This window comes from Bufo gargarizans, chromosome 2 (assembly GCF_014858855.1).
Source record: "Bufo gargarizans isolate SCDJY-AF-19 chromosome 2, ASM1485885v1, whole genome shotgun sequence".
Taxonomy (NCBI): domain Eukaryota; kingdom Metazoa; phylum Chordata; class Amphibia; order Anura; family Bufonidae; genus Bufo; species Bufo gargarizans.
Window position 1 is genome coordinate 205,283,478 of NC_058081.1, and position 23,818 is coordinate 205,307,295.

The window sequence follows — 23,818 nt, forward strand, 5'->3', positions numbered from 1 at the left end:
CTTTTGGTCGGTACTGTAGGTGCGGGTCCTAGCAGTGGGACCCGCATCTCAGACAATGGGGCATATCTTGGCGATATGCCCCCATTGTCTATTATGAGACAACCCCTTTAACAGCTAGTGTTAGAGGGTTAACATTATATTCCATGAATCAACAACTTTCATATCAAGTAATTCTGGTGAAGGGCACTTGGTGGCACCCTGGGAGGGAAAAACCCCACAGACAGGCCTTGGTATCTGTCCATCTTGTGAGTAAAGAAGTACCTGAGAACATGTTGGTAAGTGTCCTTTTATGTGTCTAAAAGTCAAGCACTTTAATGGTGGTATACATTACCACTTCATGTGCCAGTCTGAATAAACCAATGTTGATCTAACAGTTCAAGTGGTGGTTTACCTGGGACTGGGTGACTTCTTTTTCCCTGCCACCGACCAGGCACCGGGATCTGCTAAGGTGGGCAACGGATCTTGGTGCGTGGTTACAGACAACCGGAATGGGATGACTAGTGGAGATATTTGTTGTAGAGACCACGCTACTGGGAGATCTGCTGGCGTTCTAATGGTGCACTTTTAAAAGCCACCTGAAAGCTATGTGTCTGGCTTTCACAGTGCTCCAGACAAAAAAAAAAAAACTAGGAGCCATTGGCTCCTAAACTGAAAAATATAGGAGCCAAATAAAAAATGTATTTACCAAATTTAAATACATATAAATATGATTATAAAAAATTGCCTCATTCACACGTCAATGTTTGGTCAGTGATTTCCATCAGTGATTGTAATCCAGAACCTGGATTCTATCCTCTGTAGATCCAAACCAGCATGTAACACGGGGCTCAGGATTAAATTGCTCAAGTGAAGGGCCTTCTGAGCTCATTTCGGTTTAGACCCTCCATTGTAGAAATGTGAATTGATTGCATACTATTGATTTAATTTTGTTTTGGGCAGATTAACCTTCGTTCACATGGGATTCTACTTTTCAATAGTACCATCCTGGGGTATATATAATTTATTGATCAATTTTTATTAAAGCAGTTCTGATATTGATGACCTGTCCTGAGGATAGGTCCTCAATAGTAAAAGCCCAGAGAACCCCTTTTAACTTTCTTTGGGGAACAAAAGAGACAAAAAAAAAAAACTTTCCACACCTACCATCGCCTAACTGAACTTCCAGCACCGATGGGGGTTGCCTAGCATTATAGTGATTTATAGTAACCTTTACAGTTTTGGAATGTATTAGATATTGGATAACAATACATTCCAGACTTCTAAGAGTTACATAGCATTATAAATCAATACAATGCTATGGGACCCCGGCAGTGCTGGGAGGTCAGGCCAGATGTTCTCCATGACACGCGCTGGACCTCGCTTGTGTTAAAGGGAATCTATAATGTATACAGCACCTTCTTCCTTTCTTGTCCTTGGTTCAGCCCTTCCGTGTTTCCTGTGGTGCTTTAGTGCTTTATGGTCCCTGCTTCACAGCAGCCTGATCTTCGGTGAGGGCCTGTCTCCTGTGATCCTGCCTCTGGGTTTGCACTGAAGGTAGAAATCTTCAAAGCAGCGTGGTCGCCACAAGGAGGCAGGGAAGTGTGCCGTGAAGGGAGGAAGCTGGTGGAGGGGGGACAGCACAGGGGCCTCCTGATAATATACCAGCTATAGTATGCAGCCAGTTAACTAGCCAATTTACTATGTGGATGCCTAAGTGTTTAGGAAGGCAGAGTATTGTACTTGTGTACTAACAAGCTTGCCGTCCTCTCTGGCTGGATGTCGGTGGATTGGTTCTTCACATGCTTTGCGTGGTGCATCTGCTGAATGACGTCTTATCGCTATTTGCAAATTCCTGGTCGCCATCTGGACCACTGCTTCAAGTGGTCCGTTAGAGGACGCAGTAACCGTCTCTTGTATAAAGTTGAGGGAACTAGGTCTTGAAAGAGAAGAATGCGCTCACCTTCGAATTGCAGATCTTACTTCTCTCTAGCAGCTTTCAGTAGTGCAGCTGTGTCCAGGGAGCTGAGTAGGCCGCATAGTATGTCTCTTGGAGGGTCCTTCTGCTTTGGTACCTGCTTTAGCAATCTTTGCATTCGTTCCACTATGATTTTCCTGGTCTTCAATTAGAGCAAATGCTGTGTTGAAGGAGTCCATTAGTCTGGCACAGCTCTTTCCCAGGGCAATGTTAAATGAAAGTATGAACGCCAAATTTGTTTCCAGGGCTTCTACTCTGTGACCAAGGTGTTTTTAAGGTCACTTTTTATCTCTGCCAGTTCTCTCATAACAGGCGTTTACTGCTTGGGACAGAGCTTGTTTTAAGAACCGCTGGGTAACTTGTGCGGGATCTCTTGTCACACTGGTCAGTTGAGTCCGACAAACTGCATCTGAATCGGCAAAATTTTCTCACTTCCCTTCCGGCGCCATCTTGCGCACGCAATCTCCAGGGGAAGAAGTATGTTTTTAACATACTAGTGTGCCGCCTACAACTTTAAATCTTTTATGTTGATAATGAGAGATGCTGAGAAGCAATAGATCAATACATAGCATGTGGAAGTGCAATTCTTTGATTTTGTTTCCCGAGTCTGCTTATAAAGTGAGTTTCAGTAGCCTTGCGTGTATTTGAAAAAAAAGTCTGGTAATCATCCAAAAATATTTAGGTTTTCAAAGGTTTACTGAAAGTATCCATGCACATGTTTAAAAAAATTTTTTTTTTTGAGGGAACTGATTTAAATAAACTTCCTCAACTAGGAACTGTCAGCCGGTAAGTAGGTGCCGGGGTGAGGAGGTCAATCGCACCTTTACAATCTGGACTTTGATTCCACAATTGACAACCGTAGTAGTCTCCTGAGGTGGATTTGGAAAAATAAAAATAATGGAAATATGAAGGAAGAAATTTAACAACAAATCTTTCCTGCTTTAACCCTCATTCTGGCTTTGACTGAAAAACAAAAAAAGTGTCTTAAAATCTCCTACAAAAAACTGTGAACCCTCCCTTAACCACCTTGCCTAAGCCCCTTCTTGTGGCTCTACATCCCTGAATCTGAAGTCTATGTATGAAAGCCCAGCGTTACCGTCATGTACTGCAAAGTGACAGCTAATATGGCTACATTGAATAAATGCTGTATTGATTGTCCTTACCTCTCCTATACCATACAGGCCCATGTTTACTTATGAGTGCACCTAGATTGTGGCCTAAATTGCACATAGTTTGGCGCATCTAAGTTTAGAGTTTGAGCATGGCCTAAGATGTGATGAATTTTAATAACAATTCTGGCATTAAATTCTCTCACTCAAAGTAAGCCAACAAGTAGTTCATCTAGTTGTGTCCATCCCTGCACCTTCTCCTCCAGCCTGAGCCACTGTGTTTAATAAATGGCAGTCTAGACCGACACCAGATTTATCAATCTATAGAATTAGTAAATCTTTCCTAAAATGTTAATACTTGGTCAAGTTTTGGCTATATCATGCGCCCAACCTCATCCCTTTCTTGTTAGACCTTTTGGGGAAGTTTCCCAGCATCCTGCCCAATTTTATTAAAGGGATTGTCCTAGTGGCGAGACCATCAGATTGCTTACAATCCTGTTCTTGCAGCCCTTCCCCCTCAGCAAACAACGTATTTAGCAAGGTAAGTCATGACCAAATCTAGTGTTACATAGTGACAATGCAATTCTGAATCGGGTTCCCGAGCAGGCTCATATGGACAAAGATTTTCTTCATAAAACAACATCTATAAGCATGCACTTTGGTTTTGAGCATTTTATGGTCTATAAGGAATCTGTGACAATTGGAGACGGGTTGATAGAATTGTTTGTCACTTGCTATGGCTTCTGCTCTCCACCCACAATCCCCCTGTAGATTAGACGGCATGGTCTTAGAGCAGCAGTGCTCAACCTCCATGCAATTACTAGGTTATTAGATTTCATATTCCATCAGTCAAAAACATGTAATGTTGTTACATTCTCACTTGGCTAATCCCTTTGAGGTCTGAAGGCGTCTGATCGAATAGTGAACGTTACAAGAACTGAGCTTCTAAGGCTTGGTCTTCTCCTGTATGAGTTGCTTACATTGGTGATCATATTCCACTTATCAGACTCCGGGGGGTAGGGTTATTTAATAGAGGCTTCAACGTCTGCATGCCATCTCTACTGTATGAACACCATCTAATAAGAAATCTGGTATGCTGTGTTTATTACGTCTGTGTTGTCTAATCTGGATACCCAAAATCCTAGTAACCGCTCACTGTCCATTTAATAGGATTTTCTTTTAAAGGTAAACCCACAGCTGCCTTGATTAGTTTTGTGCCATAGGAAGAGAGGGTTAACATTGCTCCTTACTGCTGGCTTGCCTTCTATTTTCAGATTAGCCCTGCAGCTTGTGCATATTAATTCGGCAGAAGTGCTGATCTGTCTATCACTGTATTCCCAGCTCGGTAACTTGGCTAGTGCTCAGCGTGCCAAGCCTTCCCACCGTATGTTGATGAATGTCACTGGAGCATCCACCTAATAAGTATACACTATCCACCTAATCAGTATACAAAATATTAAAGGTCTTTCTCTGTTAAATTATTCCTGGAAAGGCGGATGCCATTTGTAATGGCAAATGCCATCAGTTAAAGCGCAGCTTTTTTGGGGGGCTGTATTGGCCATTTCTGGGGTATCTTTATAAATCTTGGCTCCCTAGGACTTGTGCTGGATAACATTGTCAGGATTCAGTTTTGGGCTTTTCTACAGCTCAATGATTGTAAGAATCATTGCCCAGCCTCCACTTGGCATGGTTTGAAACTTTCAGTCAGATATTTGGGCTAGAAGCCTGTTGTCAATCACAATTTCTTAAAGGGTCTGGCATATTAGGCTACTTTCACACTCAAGTTTTGGCTTTCCGTTTGTGAGATCCGTTCAGGACTCTCACAAGCGGTCCAAAATGAATCAGTTTTGCCCTAATGCATTCTGAATGGAAAAGGATCCGCTCAGAATGCATCAGTTTTCCTCTGTTCTGTCACCAATCTGCTCTGGAGGCGGACCCCAAAACGCTGCCTGCAGCATTTTGCTGTCCCCCTGACAAAGCGGAGCTAAACAGATCCGTCCTGGCACACAATGTAAGTCAATGGGGACAGATCAGTTTTCTCTGAAACAGTCTGGCACAATAAAAAACGGATCTGTCTCCCATTGACTTTTAATGGAGTTCATGACGTCTTGGCTTTGTTACAGATATTACAAACGGATCCGTTCTTGATGGATACATGCGGTTGGATTATCTGAATGGATGCGTTGTGTAGATCCATGATGGATACGCACAAAAAGGCTAGTGTGAAAGTAGCCTTATCATGTTTATCCCATGAAAGTCTGTTATGCTCCTGTCTAAAGCTATCTATTTGTACTGCAGAGAATGCCTTTAAGAGTCTGATTATTACATGTTACCGCGTATCCTGCCTGCAGGCACATGTAGACCATGTAATGTTCTAAGTGATAAATGTAGCAACCTGCAGATACAAAGTCTAAGCAACCAATAAAATGTTGTAGGGAGCAGTGTTAAAATATTGCTGTAGAGAAGGCAAAGGGAAATCAATGCCTCCTGTTGAGAAGGAGAATCTGGCATGTGTTTATTAGGCAATGTGCGTTTGTCTTACTTAACAACACTTTGTATCTCCAGGCTGTAGAGATGAGCCAGTGTCTTCAGTGCTAGAAAGCTGGCAGGAGAACTTTTATTAGAAATTACTGCGCTTCTAGTTGCAGGCAGGCTGCTGTCTACATAATATAAATATATCTAGATGCAGTGCTATAGTCAAATCTGCCTTTTCATTTAAAAGGGAAACTAGTCCTCAGTTTTGACCCTCTTCGTAAGTGGTGCTATCATGCGTTAGGTCAGCGTGCAGCAATCTCCAGCACTCCAGATGTTCTGAAACTGCAACTCCCAGAATGCTTGGGTCACTACAGTGGGAGTGAGGACAGCCGAGCGTGTTTGCATGCTGGGAGTTGTAGTTTCACAGCAAGTTGCCGATCCTTGCTTTAGGTCCTATATCGGGACCTTTCAAAATGGCATCCCTATTTGTCCCCACTGGCACAGCATAACCTATAAGCAGAAGTTTTAAAATATCCCACGCCAAATGTAAAAGAGGTCTGGCGTGTCTGCTGGGTACATACCAGGCTTGAAGGTTGTCCATAGTTTTTATAGTCTTGTGTCATCCAGTCTAATCCAAATCTAGCTCTGGTGCCATAGTGCAGTAAACTGGTGCATGCTGTAGAGAGAGGCTTCAATTCTCCGTTGCGTATGTGCCAGTCCCCATCTACGTTTCAGGCACTGCGCAAGTATCTTAACATTTTCTAATTCCTCTCCAGCGGGAAACCATATTATGTTTATCAGTTTAATGTCAATTAATCCATAATGCTGGTACTGCTGCTATAAATGAGACTGCATGCGGAGTATCAGTGTCATTTGTGACAAGAAATTCGTTTCCATAGAAATTAATGTAATTTTCTTGTAACTTTTTAAGTGTTTAGAATTGGCTGCAGTAAGGTTCTTTAAAGGGACTCTGTCACCTCGTTTTCGGTTATACAGCTGCGGACATGAACGGCTAGATCGCCGATAGCATGTCCGCAATATACCGGTCCTATAGAACTTTTTGCTTTTTATTTTGTTTAAAAAATGATTTTAGAGATATGTAAAGGAGTCTTGTAAGGTGCTGCACTACCCTTCCTGGTGCCCAGCCACGCCCCCTGTGAACTAGCCCAGCACTGCCTGCGTCCTCCGAATCTCCTCCTTTAGACACAGATTGCCGTAATCTCGCGATGTGTGAGCTCGTGCATGCACAGATCCTTCCATGAGGCTGATGCCGGCACAGGGAAGTAACACTATAGCGGCACCGCTATAGTGTTCCTTCCCTGTGCTGGCATCAGCCTCATGGAAGGAACTGCGCATGCGCGAGCTCGCACATCGCGAGATTACGGCAATCTAACTGTTGAAAGGAGGAGATTCAGAGGACATAGGTGGTGCTGGGCTCCTTCACAGGGGGCGTGGGTGGGCACCAGGAAGGGTAGTGCAGCACCTTACAAGACTCCTTTACATATCTCTAGAAATATATATTTTTAAACAAAATAAAAGCACACAGCGCTATAGGACCGGTATATTGCGGACATGCTATCGGCCATCTCACCGTGCATGTCCGCATCTCTAACTGAAAACGAGGTGACAGAGTCCCTTTAAGTAGTCTGTGAAAATCCTTGTATTAAGATTGCCCTATTAGAATAGTTCTGTGCATCAATTGTTGATCCTTGATGGACTCTGCTTTGTGATGTCAACTTACAGTAGCCATACTGCGGGATTGTTCCTTAAAATTCCTGCGCTATCATGCTTTGGCAACTGTCTGTGGTATAAGACAACACAATGATTGAAGCCTTGCTTACTGACTGACCTTAACTGTTAGGCGTCTTGCACATGCCCTCCAAGACATGCGGTCCGTGAGCGGGCCATATGTCCAGGAGCGGCATTGATTGTGCACACGGGAGCACACCGCATCATAGATTACAATAATGCTGTGGACGTCGGGCCGCCCGCGGGACTATTGTCCCGCACTCATATGGGGGGGGGGGGGGGGAATTGTACCTGCAGTCTGACAATGGTAAAATTGACCTGATAGTCACTGTGCAGGTTACCCCCCCCAACTTGTTACCTCCCCTCTGTACCCTGACTGCTGGCAATTTATTCATAACTTCTAGTAGAAATAATAAAGGAATGGCACAACATAAAGCCATAGGAATAGAGGCTCCAGAATTGTTATTACATGGGGAATGCATGAAGCTATTAAACCAAGCATGTCAGGAGTGGTGACAGGTCCTCTTTAAAGTGCAAGCTGCATAGTGCAGGAAGCTTTTGAAGCCCATTTTCAGAACAACGTTAAATCCTACCTTCAGTGTACCCAATACTCTGACCACAGTCACAAACTAAATCTGCTGTGAAAAGAGTAAGCATTATTCTTAGCTGAGCCGGTGGCAGTGTGAAACGCCATTAACTCCTTTGCAGCCTAGTACTGAAGCCACTATAAGGGCACAGTTTTCATATTCAATCAGTGACAGTTGTTCTCTGCATATACCAGGATGACAAGGATACTAATGCGTCCATCCACTGTAATACTAGACATTTGGACATAGAATGTTTGATGGGAACGTTTTATTCTGTAGTCCTGGTCACTTGACACTTACTGGGAGAAATCTAATGTCATGGATACATACATGAGTAGATAGTGGATTTTGGTTCCTTTCAATTTATTTCAGATATTGCAATTGTTTTTGTACATAAAACGTTATTAAATTGAAATTGAAGTGTCAGTTTGTTTAAAGAGGTTGTCCATCGGGATACATTTTTATATAAGGGGCAGAATGACATTTATGAAAAAAAGTGCTACCTTTTTATATACGATTAGTTATTGGATCCCTTCTGGTTTCCACTTTCCAGGTCCCAATTAGACAAACAGGAAAATGTTCATGATGCCCACACAACCAAGGGTGGAGCAATATTGTGCCCAGTGATTGGCTGAGCAGGCATCTCCTGTGTCAAGCAGGAATCAAGAAGCGTATACTAGTTTGGACTCTAAGTGTAGGAATGGCAGTGATTGTGGACCTGTTGGATGAATGCTTCCCATCCAATAATATTGAATTGTGAAGTGCTGCGTAATAGTCAGGCTGCACCATAAAGATTGTTTATTTTATGCACTTATATAGTGCTACTATATTCCGCAGCGCTTTACAGACATTAGCAACCAACTCTCCCCAATGGGGCTGACAATCTAAGTTCCCTATCAGTATGTCTTTGGAGTGTAGAAGGAAACCGGAGTACCCGGAGGAAAACCACACAAACACGGGGAGAACATACAAACTCCATGCAGATGTTCTCGGTCGGATTCTAACCTAGGACCCCAGCGCTGCAAGGGTTATCTGGGGTATACGGTTTACAGATATGATCATGTACATCTTCACGCATTTTATTTTCCAATTTGGACCCTCCTGACCCATTTTCACCATATAACCAAATTGCTCTGGTTTACCACCTGTAAGTAGCACTTCCTGTTACTGTATCCAACCAAACCCATGATGCACTTCTCTGCCGCAGCTTCAGTACCACCCCTAACACCCAGCTAGTGTATTGCTCCTCCCACTTAGCTAGTTTCTACTTTGACACATCCATGGACAGAACTTCACAGGAAATAAGAGCTGCATGGACATGGTCATGTGACCACGGTGCATAATGGACAGGAGCAATTAAGGTAAAAACATATATACATTACAAAATGACAGTGATCTTTATACAGACGTGGACAAAATTGTTGGTACCCTTTGGTCAATGAAAGAAAAAGTCACAATGGTCACAGAAATAACTTTAATCTGACAAAAGTAATAATAAATTAAAATTCTATAAATGTTAACCAATGAAAGTCAGACATTGTTTTTCAACCATGCTTCAACAGAATTATGTAAAAAAATAAACTCATGAAACAGGCATGGACAAAAATGATGGTACCCCTAGAAAACACAGAACATAATGTGACCAAAGGGACATGTTAATTCAAGGTGTGTCCACTAATTAGCATCACAGGTGTCTACAACCTTGTAATCAGCCATTGGGCCTATATATATGGCTCCAGGTAATCACTGTGTTGTTTGGTGATATGGTGTGTACCACACTCGACATGGACCAGAGGAAGCAAAGGAAAGAGCTGTCTCAAGAGATCAGAAAGAAAATTATAGACAAGCATGTTAAAGGTAAAGGCTATAAGACCATCTCCAAGCAACTAGATGTTCCTGTGAGTACAGTTGCACATATTATTCATAAGTTTAAGATCCATGGGACTGTAGCCAACCTCCCTGGACGTGGCCGCAGGAGGAAAATTGATGACAAATCTAAGAGACGGATAATCCGAATGGTAACAAAAGAGCCTAGAAAGACTTCTAAAGAGATTCAAGGTGAACTTCATGCTCAAGGAACATCAGTGTCAGATCGCACCATCCGTCGTTGTTTGAGCCAAAGTGGACTACATGGGAGACGACCAAGGAGGACACCATTGTTGAAAACGAATCATAAAAAAGCAAGACTGGAATATGCCAAACTACATGTTGACAAGCCACAAAGCTTCTGGGAGAATGTCCTGTGGACAGATGAGACAAAAATCGAAGTTTTTGCCAAGGCACATCAGCTGTATGTTCACAGACGAAAAAATGAAGCATATCAAGAAAAGAACACTGTCCCTACTGTGAAACATGGAGGAGGCTCTGTTATGTTCTGGGGCTGCTTTGCTGCGTCTGGCACAGGGTGTCTTGAATCTGTGCAGGGTACAATGAAATCTCAAGACTATCAAGGAATTCTAGAGAGAAATGTACTAGCCAGTGTCAGAAAGCTTGGTCTCAGTCGCAGGTCATGGGTCTTGCAACAGGACAATGACCCAAAACACACCGCTAAAAACACCCAAGAATGGCTAAGAGGAAAAAATTGGACTATTCTAAAGTGGCCTTCTATGAGCCCTGACCTCAATCCTATTGAGCATCTTTGGAAGGAGCTGAAACATGCAGTCTGGAAAAGGCACCCTTCAAACCGGACACAACTGGAGCAGTTTGCTCATGAGGAGTGGGCCAAAATACCTGCTGAGAGGTGCAGATGTCTCATTGACAGTTACAGGAAGCGTTTGATTGCAGTGATTGCCTCAAAAGGTTGCGCAACAAAATATTAAGTTAGGGGTACCATCATTTTTGTCCATGCCTGTTTCATGAGTTTATTTTTTTACATAATTCTGTTGAAGCATGGTTGAAAAACAATGTCTGACTTTCATTGGTTAACATTTATAGAATTTTAATTTATTATTACTTTTGTCAGATTAAAGTTATTTCTGTGACCATTGTGACTTTTTCTTTCATTGACCAAAGGGTACCAACAATTTTGTCCACGTCTGTATATGGTTATTTTAAAGGATGTTGATGCACCTTCAAATCCCCTTTTAAATGATGGAGTCCATCACGCAGTTCAGAACCATCTACCCTGCCCCAGCTGTGTGACAGGGTTATATATATATTTATTTCCCATAATGAAGTATTGTGAGGATTAATGGTAACTGCTGCGGCTAGTCATTTTTTTTGAGCAGTCATCTCCTACGCGGTGAGCCGGGACCTGGAAGTGTAGACCTGCGGTGGCAGGGGGATTGATTGAGATGTTTTTTTTTTTTTTTTTTTGTTTTTACGCCATTCTGAGTAGCTTACTAAAAGTATCGCCCTTTTAAGGTGGTCATGATTAGCAGAAAGTAAATCTCTTCACAGTCTCTTTTAAGGGGTGGCAGGAGAGTTGCGTACAAGTAACAGCAGGTACGCTGGCTCGCACTCTACAAGGTCTGTACATATACTGAAGCACTAGAGACCTGGCACTTTGTGCTGCATGAGAGCCTTTGAATGGGAGCTGCAGACAATGTTATCATCTAAGCACAGTATGTACAGGACAATAACATGGGAGAAGAAATTTCATTGAGAGTCTGAACCAAGAGTGAGAACCCAACATGACCTGTGCAGAAGCGGCATGAATGGTGTAGTGGATGAAGTCTTTGGGATTTTCTGCTGCGTGGAGTTCAGGGCTGCCCTGTATTCATCGCACACGGAGCATTGTCTGTGCAGCGCCTTCATTGTAACTCTAATGTTGCCAGAATGCATTTTGGTTGTAACCTGTGATTTTTGAAAATTATGTTGTCAGAAGGTTTCGATTACTATGTCTACCAGATAGAAGTACTAGAATTGTCAATGATATTTAAGTGTAGATGCCAAGGCAAGGTATATATTCCAGGATAGGGAAAAGTCCTATGGTGACAGGACTGTGACATTAACCTGCATGGTTATTAAAGTGGTCATGGCAGCAATGAGGTTTTCTTGAAAACACCAGGCTGTCAATGAGAACTGTAAATGATGTACATCTTAGCTTGTATACAACTGCAGGTTCAGTGCACTGTGAAATAAATTAGGCTGGAATCAAAATGACAGACATAGGACACATGCTGACATTCCTGATCTCTTTGGGCGTGTTCACATATTAAGATTGTATGTTTCCTCCACCAATGTGATTGGTACAATGGACCCATGTACAGTGCCTCTTCATATCCAGTGGTCAGGTGGCCTCATGACTGGTCCATAGCTTACAATGGATAATCATGGCAGGTTCCCCTGGGTGGAGCCTAACTATGAAGATACCGGAGGCTATACCGGGAGAACGGAGCGGCGCCCAGGTATAACAGTAAGTGCAGGGAGATCCCTGGGCGCCGCTCTACATGTCTGTATAGTTTAGATGTTTTATTCTAGTGAAAGGTCCTCTTTAAGCACAGGCCCAGCTGTTGGATTGAAGGGTGGTCTTAACTATGGAAACTAGCAGTGTATCAAATGACCAGTTGTCATGCAAGGGAATCTGGTCACTGCTGTGGCACTCTGATTGGCTGCAGCGTAGTGGCATGCCCTCCTGTCGCAGGATGTTTTCAGTGCTGCAGGGAAAGGAAGAGCAGACGCCGAACCCAGTGGCAGGGACCAGGTAATATGATCTCCGCCACGGGTCAGCCTCTCCAGGAGGTCTGTATTAATGTTGGCAAAGACTAGTCATTTACATCTGGGAGAAGAGTTTATTTTTTACTTTGTGTTACAAGCTAAGCAAGGCAATGGTCTTGTTAGTAGGAAGGATAATTGACTTAGGAGTGTGCAGTGCAATACTGCTGGTATTTCAGTTATCACAGCACACATATGTAGACCTTAAAGAAAGGGGTTTTCTGAGATTTGTATTCTCACGGTCAGCATTTTGAAGGAGTCTCGTTGCAGGTTACCAAGCACAGCAGCGTCCATTGGATATGGCTGTGCTTTGTTTTCACCGCTCAGCCCTGTTCACTTGGGTTAGAACTATGTAACTGATGAAGGCGACATCCCTGGGCCAGGAACAAACTGCAGTGCTCACCAGAACTTCACAACCTATTTAACCAGCTGATTGGCGGGGGTTCTGGGATGTGATATTACTGACCTATCACTAGGATAGGCTATCAAAATCTCAGCCAACCCCTTTAAGCCAATTGTTGGTTATGGTATGCCAAATGGAAATTGCTATGGTTGCTCTTCAGCCTATTTTGACTTGTAGCACGATTTCTGTGTAAATGTAGTGATGTCAGGACACTTTCTTTACTACATACTTTTTAGTAGTCCAGCTGAACACTGTCCATCTTCTCCTTGGCTGTTAGCAGCCATGCAGGCTTACAATAGACTGCATATGACTGATTGGCAAATAGATAGATATAGACCAGAGACCCAAGTTCTAGATTCAGAGCAGAATTTGGCCTGACACCAGATGACTGTTGGCAGACAGAGGAAATTATTTTATTGACCTTTTGTTGTAATTTTCATGGATGTGAAAGGAGGATTCTGGGAGTTGTAGTTTCAGAACAGCTGGAGTGTTGGAGGTTGCAGATCCCTGACATATAATATAAATCCCTAAAGTTCCATTGGTTAAGACCATTGGCTGATCAGTCATAGGCTCCGTGATCAATAATGCTCAGTAGAAGACTGTATTTTATTCTGTCCACTTTATATCCATTGTAGTAGTTCTAGCTATGCAGGTTGACCTAATGTTTACTATGTAAATGTTTTTTTCTTTAATTTCCCAGGATACCCAGAAAGCGAAACAGTTTCTCCCTTTCCTGCAGAGAGCTGGGCGTTCAGAAGCAATTGTAGAGTATGTGTTCAGTGGGTCCAGGCTCAAGCTTTACATGCCGAAGGAAACCTGCCTCATCACCTTTCTCCTGGCTGGTAAGTGAGCAGGGTACAGGGAGGTTACCATGTTTAACAATTCTGTCCAGTCCCGCATTGTTCTGTTCTACATCCATCTATTTGCTCACTTGAATAATCTGCCACCTCTATTATTAAAGAAAAATGTTCTTTAGCAGAGTACATACTAGCTGTTAACGTGTTTAAGATGGACATTAGCTGACAGCTCTGGTCAGCACTCAAGTGCCCATATGGTTTGCCAATAGATACACATACACTGAAGCATAAACCTTCAAGGATGCAGTTTTTGCTATTTCATTTGTCAGGAACCCCACACTAGTGGCCTAAAACGAGGGTATGCTAGTCTCTGTACTATTTGGCCATTACTAGTCTACATGCTCTTTGGACGACACATACCTTGAGTTTCCAACCAGAAGAAAGTGTGCATCCTGCAATCCGTCCCTTGTAGATCTCTATTGGCTTCACATGAGCTGTGTGTCAGGGTTTCAGTTTGCTCGCTCTGTCATTGCTCCAGAATGCACTGGAATTGAAGGCTGACATAAGGGAGGATGTGAACTATACTGAGAATCCTGTAAAGGTTTCCAGATTGGGAAATCCCACTGTTTGGTGGCTTGAAGGGAAGTACAACAAGCCCATTCTGTTCATTAACGCAGGCTCCAGAACTGACAGCCACTAGGACGAGGGAGGTCAGCAACCTTCGGCACTCCAGCTACAACTCCCAGCATGCACATTTACTTGGCTGTTCTTGTAACTCCTATAGAAGTGAAAGGAGGATTCTTGGAGTTGTAGTCTCAGAACAGCTGGAGTGCTGGAGGTTTCTGATCCCTGCAAGAATTTTTAATAAATTCTTTACTGCTAAAACCAGTTTTGGACTTTGTTGCTGGTGTCTTTACTGAGTTCTCAGGCCTGTGCAGTCGTCATCTATACGGGCCTTAAAGTACTCTCCAACTTAAGCCTGCATTACACAGGCCAATTGAGCAAGCAATTGTCAGCAGGAAAACCTATTGCATGCAGCGATATCCTCCACAGTATGGGATTTCTACTGTCCCCATGCCGTCAAACAATTTTTAAACATGCCTAAAAATCACAATTGCCCGATGAACGAGCAGTTGGGCCAACAGCTACAGTATTACACTGCAAGATGATTGCTTAACGAGCGTTCATATGAATGCTTATTAGCAATCATCTGTGGAAAAATTGGCAGGTATAATATAGCCTTTAGTCATGGACTTGTGTAAGTCTAACTCATGTGGATTATCAAAATTTCTGGAATATTGTATACAAGCTTAATGGAATTTTATGATAGATTACCTTTAAAAGTAGGTGATTTATCTCCACGATTCTTCACCATGATCTTCAGTAATACGTGATTTTCACTGTGCATAAAGAATCCAAAACGTCCCTTTTTATTTTCCTACAGCGCTGTTCCTCTGCTTTCAGCAATGAAAGCTGCGCTGAAAACCCAGACAGTGGGGGAATGATGGGCAGTAGGAAAAATGGTGATCTAGGTGATTGTGACAGATTTCCTCATATTTGTACCAGTCTATTCAAGGTGACTTGAAGGGGACAAATATAATATTTTACTTGTTGCATACATGTCGGTAGAAATTAGTATTTTCTCACCAAAATACACATCATCCTGCTAAATCCTATTTAGTGGCCTCCAAATCACTGATCATTTGTCAGTTTCTCTCTTTACAAGTTCTCCATGCTTTCCTTGTCAATAGCTGGAGTGATGCAGCAGTCTAGTTATTCTGTGCATCCTGCACTTTCATGTACGGAGATGGAGAACTAGGTATAGTTACTAGGGACACCACTGCTATTACCTACAGAGCTCTAATTGCTGTTAAATCGGACCAGGTCGAGGCCGAAGGAAGAAAAAAATTGATCAAGTTAGATTTAATCACATTTACATGGGGATAATTTTACAATTAGTAATGTACATGTAGCTTTTGCATACAACTTTTGTGATGTACATCCGCTATGGCAGAGGTGCACAATCTTTTCTAGAGTGAGCGCAACATTGTCACATTGACCAATTTCCGAAGACCACAAAAGAAAAAATGTGAAGGTGTATTACCACGAGACATTTAGGCTGAGGCTATACAACTACTTTGGATGACCAAAAATTACTGTGTAGCACTTGGATCCTTGCAACATAATTGAAGTGAATCACAACACCCAGGAACGTTTGAGTTCTTGTAATTCTCTGCTCGCGTTATAATCCCTGTAACTTCATATCTTTGCTCGCTGCAATCCAAGATGGCTGTGTATACAGCACTGAGAGACTAGCAAAGTCACTGGGTAGCCTCACAGCTTGTGCTCCACTAATGATTTGGAGGGTTTAAAGGGCACCTGTCAGCAGATTTGCTGCTATGAAACTGGCTGATCTGTAACACGTGCGCTTGGCAGCTGAAGACCTCTGTGTTGGCCCCATGTTAATTTTTTTTTTTATATATGCAAGTGAGCCTCTAGAAGCAACGAGGGGGTTGCCGTTATACTTGGAGGCCCAGTGCTCTGCAACTGCTGCCCCCTCTCCACTGCCGGGCAGTGAGAACATCATAACACCTTGCAGATGGGGGAGAGAGTTGCAGAGAGAGCAGAGCCTCTAGGACAGAGATGCTCAACCTGCAGCCCTCCAGCTGTTGCAAAACTATAACTCCCAGCATGCCCTAATAGCTGTAGGCTATCTATTCATGTTGGGAGTTGTAGTTTTGCAACAGCTGGAGGGCCGCAGGTTGAGCATGCCTGCTCTAGGAGTAATGGCAATGCCCCTGTTGCTCCTAGAGCTCATTAGCATATATTGAAAAAGAGTGGTGTGGGGGGATGATAAATTCCCCCCCCATTGTCTCTTCCAAAGCCTCTCCCTTACCCAGTAGACCAGACCCCTTTTCCACTAAGCTATACCACCTTGTAAGATGACTTGAAAAGGGTAAAAAATAATAAATGTGGACCAAAGCATGCACGCCAGCTTTTCTTTGCTAGTTGCACAGTAATTCCAGTGCATTTTGATGAGTAAATCTCCCCTAATGTGTTTTACTTGTATGAACTGGGCATGCCAAAAATCACTTGGTAATTTGCTGTTATACATGTGAGGGTTTTGCTACGTGATTTTTGACTGCATTGCTTGCTACCAGCCCATACCAGCATTTTAGACATTTTTGGCATCAGGCGAATAGTCTTTTTGGAATACTAGACTATTGAAGCACCGCGGGTAGAATTCATTAACTGATTTCCGCCATTTTGACTTTTCTCTCTCCTCGCTGCTTTTGAAAAAAGGCTTTGGAAAATGTTTAACTGTGAGCAGCAGCATGTTAGACCTGATGAAAAAAATCACACTCATGCTTCCCAACACACAGTTCCAACCCCTTTAGCGGTCTTCTGCACCTCGTCCTGTAAATTTCTAGATGGATGGGTTCCCTGTTCACCGTTGCAATAAGTGACTACATCAGAGGTTACATGTCCCCTTACAGCACGTGCCCCAGCAGTTAGCATTGCAGCATGACCATGTCAATCTGGAAATTTACAGGAAGGGGGACCAGAAGACCAAGAAAGGGAGCAGGTGAATTTTTTCCTCTCTAGATTTATAACTTTTATGATATTCTGCTGCCCACAGTTAAAAATGCCAGAAAAGCTTTACAATCCTTTTAAGACTGGGTCATAAGAAAGCAAGTCGATGCTTTTGTTTGTGTGACTGATGGTTCTTGCTGAAGCAGAAAGTACACAGTTCTGACCCACTGTTTGAGTTAAAAGGGTTTGCTAAGATTTTAGTAGTCTGACACGGGACCCGCAACGATCAGCTGTTTGAGAAGGCACCGGCACTCCTGTGAATGCCACGGCCTCTCTCTGCTTACCAGGCACAGCTTCTGGGGTTGGCATCATGCTCATACCCATTCACTTCTATAAGGCCTCTTTCACACGAGCGTGACGGATTAGGTCCGGATGCGTTCAGGGTGCACTATTTTGCAAGCAAGTTCAGTCAGTTTTGTCTGCGATTGCGTTCAGTTTTTTCCACGTGGGTGCAATGCGTTTTGATGCGTTTTTCACCCGCGTGATAAAAAAACTGAAGGTTTACAAACAACCTCTCTTAGCAACCATCAATGAAAAACGCATCGCACCCGCACTTGCTTGCGGATGCAATGCGTTTTTCACGCAGCCCCATTCACTTCTATGGGGCCAGGGCTGTGTGAAAAACTAGAATATAGAACATGCTGCGATTTTCACGCAATGCAGAACTGATGCGTGACATACAAAGCTCATGTACACAGACCCATTGAAATTAATGGGTCAGGATTCGGTGAGGGTGCTGTGCGTTCACGTCACGCATTGCACCCGTGCGGAAAACTCGCTCGTTTGAAAGGGGCCTAAGACTGATCTGCCCCTAGGCCATGTGGCCTAGGAAAAGCTGAGATGGCTGTGGAGTTACTGTGAGTGCCTATGCCTTCTAGTACAGCTGATCGAGGGTCCCGACTGTCTCACCTGCACCGATTTAGATACTGATGACCTATGCAGAGGCTAGGTCATCCATATAAAACTCCCAGAAAACCCCTTTTAATTGGGTCAGTAATTGGCTGCAGCAGTCATGTGCCCTATCCTGGATAGTTACCGTTGCGGTCTGTAAACAAGCAGTGGCAGGAGAACCAGAGCAGCACTGAAGAAACGGGTGACCTTTTTTCAAGCAACAGCATTGTTGTCCAAGATTTAGAATTCTTGGACAACCCTTTGTTAAAATCCTCAGAAACATTCAGTTGTAGGACCTGTCCTTCCAGTATTCAAAAAGGTGATAATGCAGTTCTGAAAAAGCCTTCATCCTTGGATGCTGAATCCTTCTCAAACTTGAAACCTGTTCTTTCTTGTCACAGAGGAGAACTTTCCTCACGTTTTTGATTATTCTTGTAGACCGCTTTTTCGGAAATATCATTGTCTGTTCAGCTAAGCAGATTTGTGTACATTCTCGGGTATTATTTGGGCTGAGAGAATTGCTGCTGTCCTTGACCATATCTGTAAGGCAGTGTGAGGAAAAGTCCTAATTTCAGTAACCATAAAAAAAAACGGATGTTTTATTTATTTTTAGATTTTTTATTTTTTTTTTCCTTTCTGAACTGAAGGTTCTGATGGCAGCTGTTAGAAACCCACTGATCTGGTGCATGTCTTGGTCAGGCAGTGGTTAGATCTCAGAAGATCTTGTCTATCGATAAGATTGATAATTTCCTGGCAGTGACGAAGGTTTTAATAAATGGAGTCAGTCAGTTTTCATTTCTAAAGAAATATAGGATGTCAAGGCAAAGTGATACCTTACTCCATGCTCATAGCTTTGCATGTCTGCTGTCAGACAAGATGTGGAATAGCGCCTCTTCAGGATAGGCCTACCTAGTGTTGAGCGAAGCTATACTGACGTTATTCAATGAAGTCATGCGCGACTTTGCGAATAATTTACTTTGGCTCATCGGAGCCCATTGATAGAAATAAAAAATACACGATGTGCGGCCCAGCTCCGGAGATATGGACCCGCACTTCCGGGTCCTCATTTCCGTTCCCGGAAAAAAAAAAATAGAACATGCCCTATTCTTGTCTGCAATTGCATGTTCTATTAGTACCAGTTATGTGCGGTGTTTTTCTTTTGTTGACCTGAGGCTCAGTTCCTGAGTTAAACTCTTCTTAATATGCAAATTAGGCCTATGGTCCAATGAGGACATCACCATTGCTCTTGTTGCACCCAAGCTCCCCTCATTTCTGTGACCATCCCCCTCACTCACTGCTTTACCATGATCTGGTTCTGTCGCTCAAAACAGTGAGTGAGGGGATGGTCACTGATATGAGGGGAGCAATGGTGACGTCCTCATTGCACCATATCCTTATTTGCATATTAAGAAAGTGTGTCTGAACGTGGAAAAGGACTCCCTTATCAGCAAAAAAATATATACTATTTTATTCAGGTGAACCACAGCTTTGTGTCTATAGGAGGTCGCCGGAGACTGATTCCCTTTAATGGCAGTCTGGTTTCCCTCCTAATTAACTTGCCTGATTTTCAAGAACCACAAATTGCCCGCACAGCTTTGTCTCCCGGCCTTTTGTTGTGTAGTTCAGGGAGCCTGTTGCTCCTAAGTCATTTCACTTGAGTGTTTCTAAACGTTCTGAATTTGAATGCCTGCCTGCTGCCAGTGTCTGCAGGTTACTGTGTTCAGAGTGCGGATGAGGTCTGCTTAAATGTCAGCAGATAGAGGGTCCGCCCTGTGTGAATATTACTAAGCCCTCACAGTGGACCAGTCAGTGTATAATATGATTTGGTACCAAGGCACAAAGTAATGTACTTTGTATTAAAGGGGTTGTCCGAGATATTCATATTGCTGGCCTCTCCTCAGGATAGGTTATCAATATCAGATAGGTAGGGGGGGGGTCTGACACGCAGGACCCCCACCGATCAGCTGTTTGAAAAGATTGTAGTGCTCCTACAGCCTTCTTGCAGCTTACCAAGCACAGCACCATCCATTGGATAGTGGTCGTGTTTGGTATTGCAGCTCAGCCCCATTCACCCGAGGCCACATGCTCGATGAACGTGACCTCCCTGTCCTAAGAGGACACCGCCTAGGATAGGTTATCAATATCAGAATCTTAGAAAATCCCATTAATATGTTTTCTAAAGTCTTTAGCTGATATTTTGTGCATCTGAATATTGGTCTGATGGTTATGAATACCACTGACCGTTTTTGCGTAGTCTCATTGGTGATGATATATTCGTTACCTGGAAATGCAGCAAAACTTTTCATTGCATTCATGTTGGACATTCGTTGGCGCTAACAAGCTGCATATTTCCTTTATTATCCAGGGAACGAAAGCCTCAATTAGATTGGTATGTATTCTAAGTGGAGGGAGATGAGTCTGCGGAGTATTCCTTAAGACCTACTGCCCTACGGATCATTCTTGGAATTGCTTTCCTGCTTTTAGTTTTTTATTCTTTCTCCATGCTGAATATAATGACGAGCAGCCAGCAAATTTCTGTTGGTTAAGAGCGGTATTTGGTTAATAAACACATTTTCTTGGCACATTTTCTCATGTGACACACATTATGGTAATCCAACAAGAGTGAACGTCTGTTAGTACCAAAGTGAATTACCCTTTTTTTTTTTTTTTTTTGGGCAACATATCAAGTAAGCAGTGTATGACTGAGGACGTGCAGTTATTGTTATATGTGGAACTGAGGAGCATCCGTGTGATTGCTTCCTGAGCTGCTGTCCCAACTAACAACCTCATGATTTTTTTTAAATAAAATTATACCTCAAAATTGAAAATCTTGAATTATTGTCTACTTTTGCCAGGGACCCATTGCTCATCCAGTGTTATTTGCAGAATATTGGAAGCTCTGCTCCAATCACTGGCAGATAGCAGTCTAGTGCTGGGTCAGTGAGCACCATTGCTAGTAACAGCACATGCATGCAGCCGGTAATAAGCATTACTAAACTATCAGCACTGATGTCCAGCCGTTTTATATGCATAATTCATTATTACAGGCAGGTCCCCTGACCTGTGTGCCGGTGCTGTGCTGATGATTGAGGATCCTGTCCATCACAGCCTCCTTCATTTACACTGGGGATGGACTGCACATGCAATAGTTCCCCTGTCCATCTCCAAGTGAATGGAGGCTGCTTATTATTATTAAAGTATTGGACATCACTACTGACAGTTTAATAATGTTCATTACTAGCTGCGTGCACATTTATTGGTAAAATGCTTTAAATACTAGTCGGAAAATCATATTCACGAAGCGTTTAGGCTACTCTTTCCCACACAAAATGGTGTCTGTAATCAGCAAGCCTAGCTTTAGGCCCCTTTCACACGGGCGAGTTTTCCGTGCGGGTGCGATCCGTGCGGCGAACGTATGGCACCCGCACTAAATCCTGACCCATTCATTTCTATGGGGCTGTGCACATGAGCGATGTTTTTAACGCATCACTTGTGCGTTCAGTTGAAATCGCAGCATGCTCTATATTTTCTGATTTTGACGTGACCCAAGCCCCATAGAAGTGAATGGGGTGTGTGAAAATCGGATGGCATCCGCAAGCAAGTATGGATGCCGTGCGATTTGCACGCATGGTTGCTAGGAGACCATCGGGATGGAGACCCGATCATTATTATTTTCCCTTATAACATGGTTATAAGGGAAAATAATAGCATTCTGAATACAGAATGCATAGTAAACCAGCGCTAGAGGGGTTAAAAAAAGAAATAAAAAAAAATTTAACTCACCTTAGTCCACTTGCTCGCGAAGCCCGGCATCTCCTTGTGTCTCCGCTGCTGATGAACAGGACCTGGGGTGAGCTGCTCCATTAAATACAAGTTAAGGACCTTCGATGACGTCACTCCGGTCATCACATGGTACGTCACATGATCTTTTACCATGGTGATTCACCATGGTAAAAGACCATGTGATGACCGGAGTGACGTCATCGAAGGTCCTTAAGCTCTATTTAGCATCAGCAGCGGAGACACAAGGAGATGCCGGGCTTCGCGAGCAAGTGGACTAAGGTGAGTTAAATTTTTTTATATATTTTTTTTAACCCCTCTAGCGCTGGTTTACTATGCATTCTGTATTCAGAATGCTATTATTTTCCCTTATAACCATGTTATAAGGGAAAATAATAGTCTTCAGAACATCAATCCCAAGCCCGAACTTCTATGAAGAAGTTCGGATTTGGGTACCAAACATGCACGATTTTTCTCACGCGAGTGCAACGCATGACAATGTTTTGCACCTGCGCAGAAAAAATCGCGCATTTTCCCGCAACGCACCCGGCTCTTATCCGGGCAAAAAAACTCACGCCCGTGTGAAAGAGGCCTTAGTGTCCCTTCAGACAGGACTAGTTTATGAATTTATTGCACCACGTCGTGTTTGATGTGGTGCCTTTTAGTAGTAGATTCATTGACAGGCTGTTTACCAGAAAAAGACCTAATGTTTAGATCACGGTTTTGTGAGACATATTTTTGGTAGAATTTTTGGAGAGTTTTTATTATTTTTCGTTGTCGCCATCTAGACTTTTTTTTTTTTTTTGAAATGTATATAATCCTGCAATATTCAGACTGGATTCTTGTTCCTAATAAGTGATGATTTCCTGTTCTCTACAGGTAAATTTTCAGTAGCCATTATTATAATCACAGGCAGAAATACAATGGCAAGTAACACCTCTGTATGGATAACACAGGATCCACCATTCACAATAGGTGATATCACATCTTATCTACTCCCTCCTGGTATCTGCACAGAGCATGACTCAAAAACTCTACCATAGAAGTCAGAAGTCCTGTCCATTGTGTCTATGGCCCTTGTAGCTGCTGTCAAGACCTTCTTAACATAATTTAAGCCTAGTGGCCGTTGTGAAAATTGTAAGACATTATCCCTTTAAAAAAAATAAAAGTAACTTGATGGTGACATGGAAAAATGGATAAAACTCACCAAAAATTCTAATGGATGTTTAACATAAAAATTAGATTTTTAAACAATAGTTCATTTTCTGATACATTCCCATTCATTCTCATTCATTTTCTGTGTATACCTGTAGATACTTGTTTTTGGAATAAGTCCTATAGAAGTCTCAGACATTCCAGGTTTTCACAAGTCAGTAGATGTATAGTCATTGGGAAAAGTATCCCTTATTGAAGGGAGGTCAGGTTTGAACGTCAGTTTAATTGTACTATTGGAAATGAAATTGGCCCAGTGTATATGAATGAGCCTCTCCTGGTCTCTGAATTGGGGGGGCCACGTGCCTCATGGAGAATGTAAGACTGCTTTCTCACTGCATTTAACATCAAAGTAAAAAAATATAAATAAATGTGCGATGCAAGTTTATATCATGTGAAATTTTATTCTATGGATACGTTTCACGCCTGTATCAAGTCATACTGTGTTGGGGGCAGGGGAAGCAAGAGTGCTAGGTTTTCTTAGGTTTCCTGGTAGCATTTACATCGCTTTTTAAGTAATAGACAAATATTGGGGAGATTACTCAATGTCGCTGTGTAGTCATACACCCCCAACTGGTAGCCCCCAGATGGACCTATTACAGACTTTTAAC

The 23,818-nt window shown here is 42.8% G+C and overlaps 1 protein-coding gene across 2 annotated transcripts in view; it reads left to right on the forward strand.

Moving 5' to 3' along the window:
* SND1 (staphylococcal nuclease and tudor domain containing 1) overlaps positions 1 to 23,818 on the forward strand; it is a 602,204-nt gene that overhangs the window by 264,551 nt on the left and 313,835 nt on the right. For both annotated transcript variants that reach the window (XM_044279946.1, XM_044279947.1), the window contains exon 15: positions 13,634 to 13,775. In XM_044279946.1, the coding sequence (XP_044135881.1) occupies positions 13,634 to 13,775 (142 nt within the window). The remainder of the gene's footprint in view (positions 1 to 13,633; positions 13,776 to 23,818) is intronic.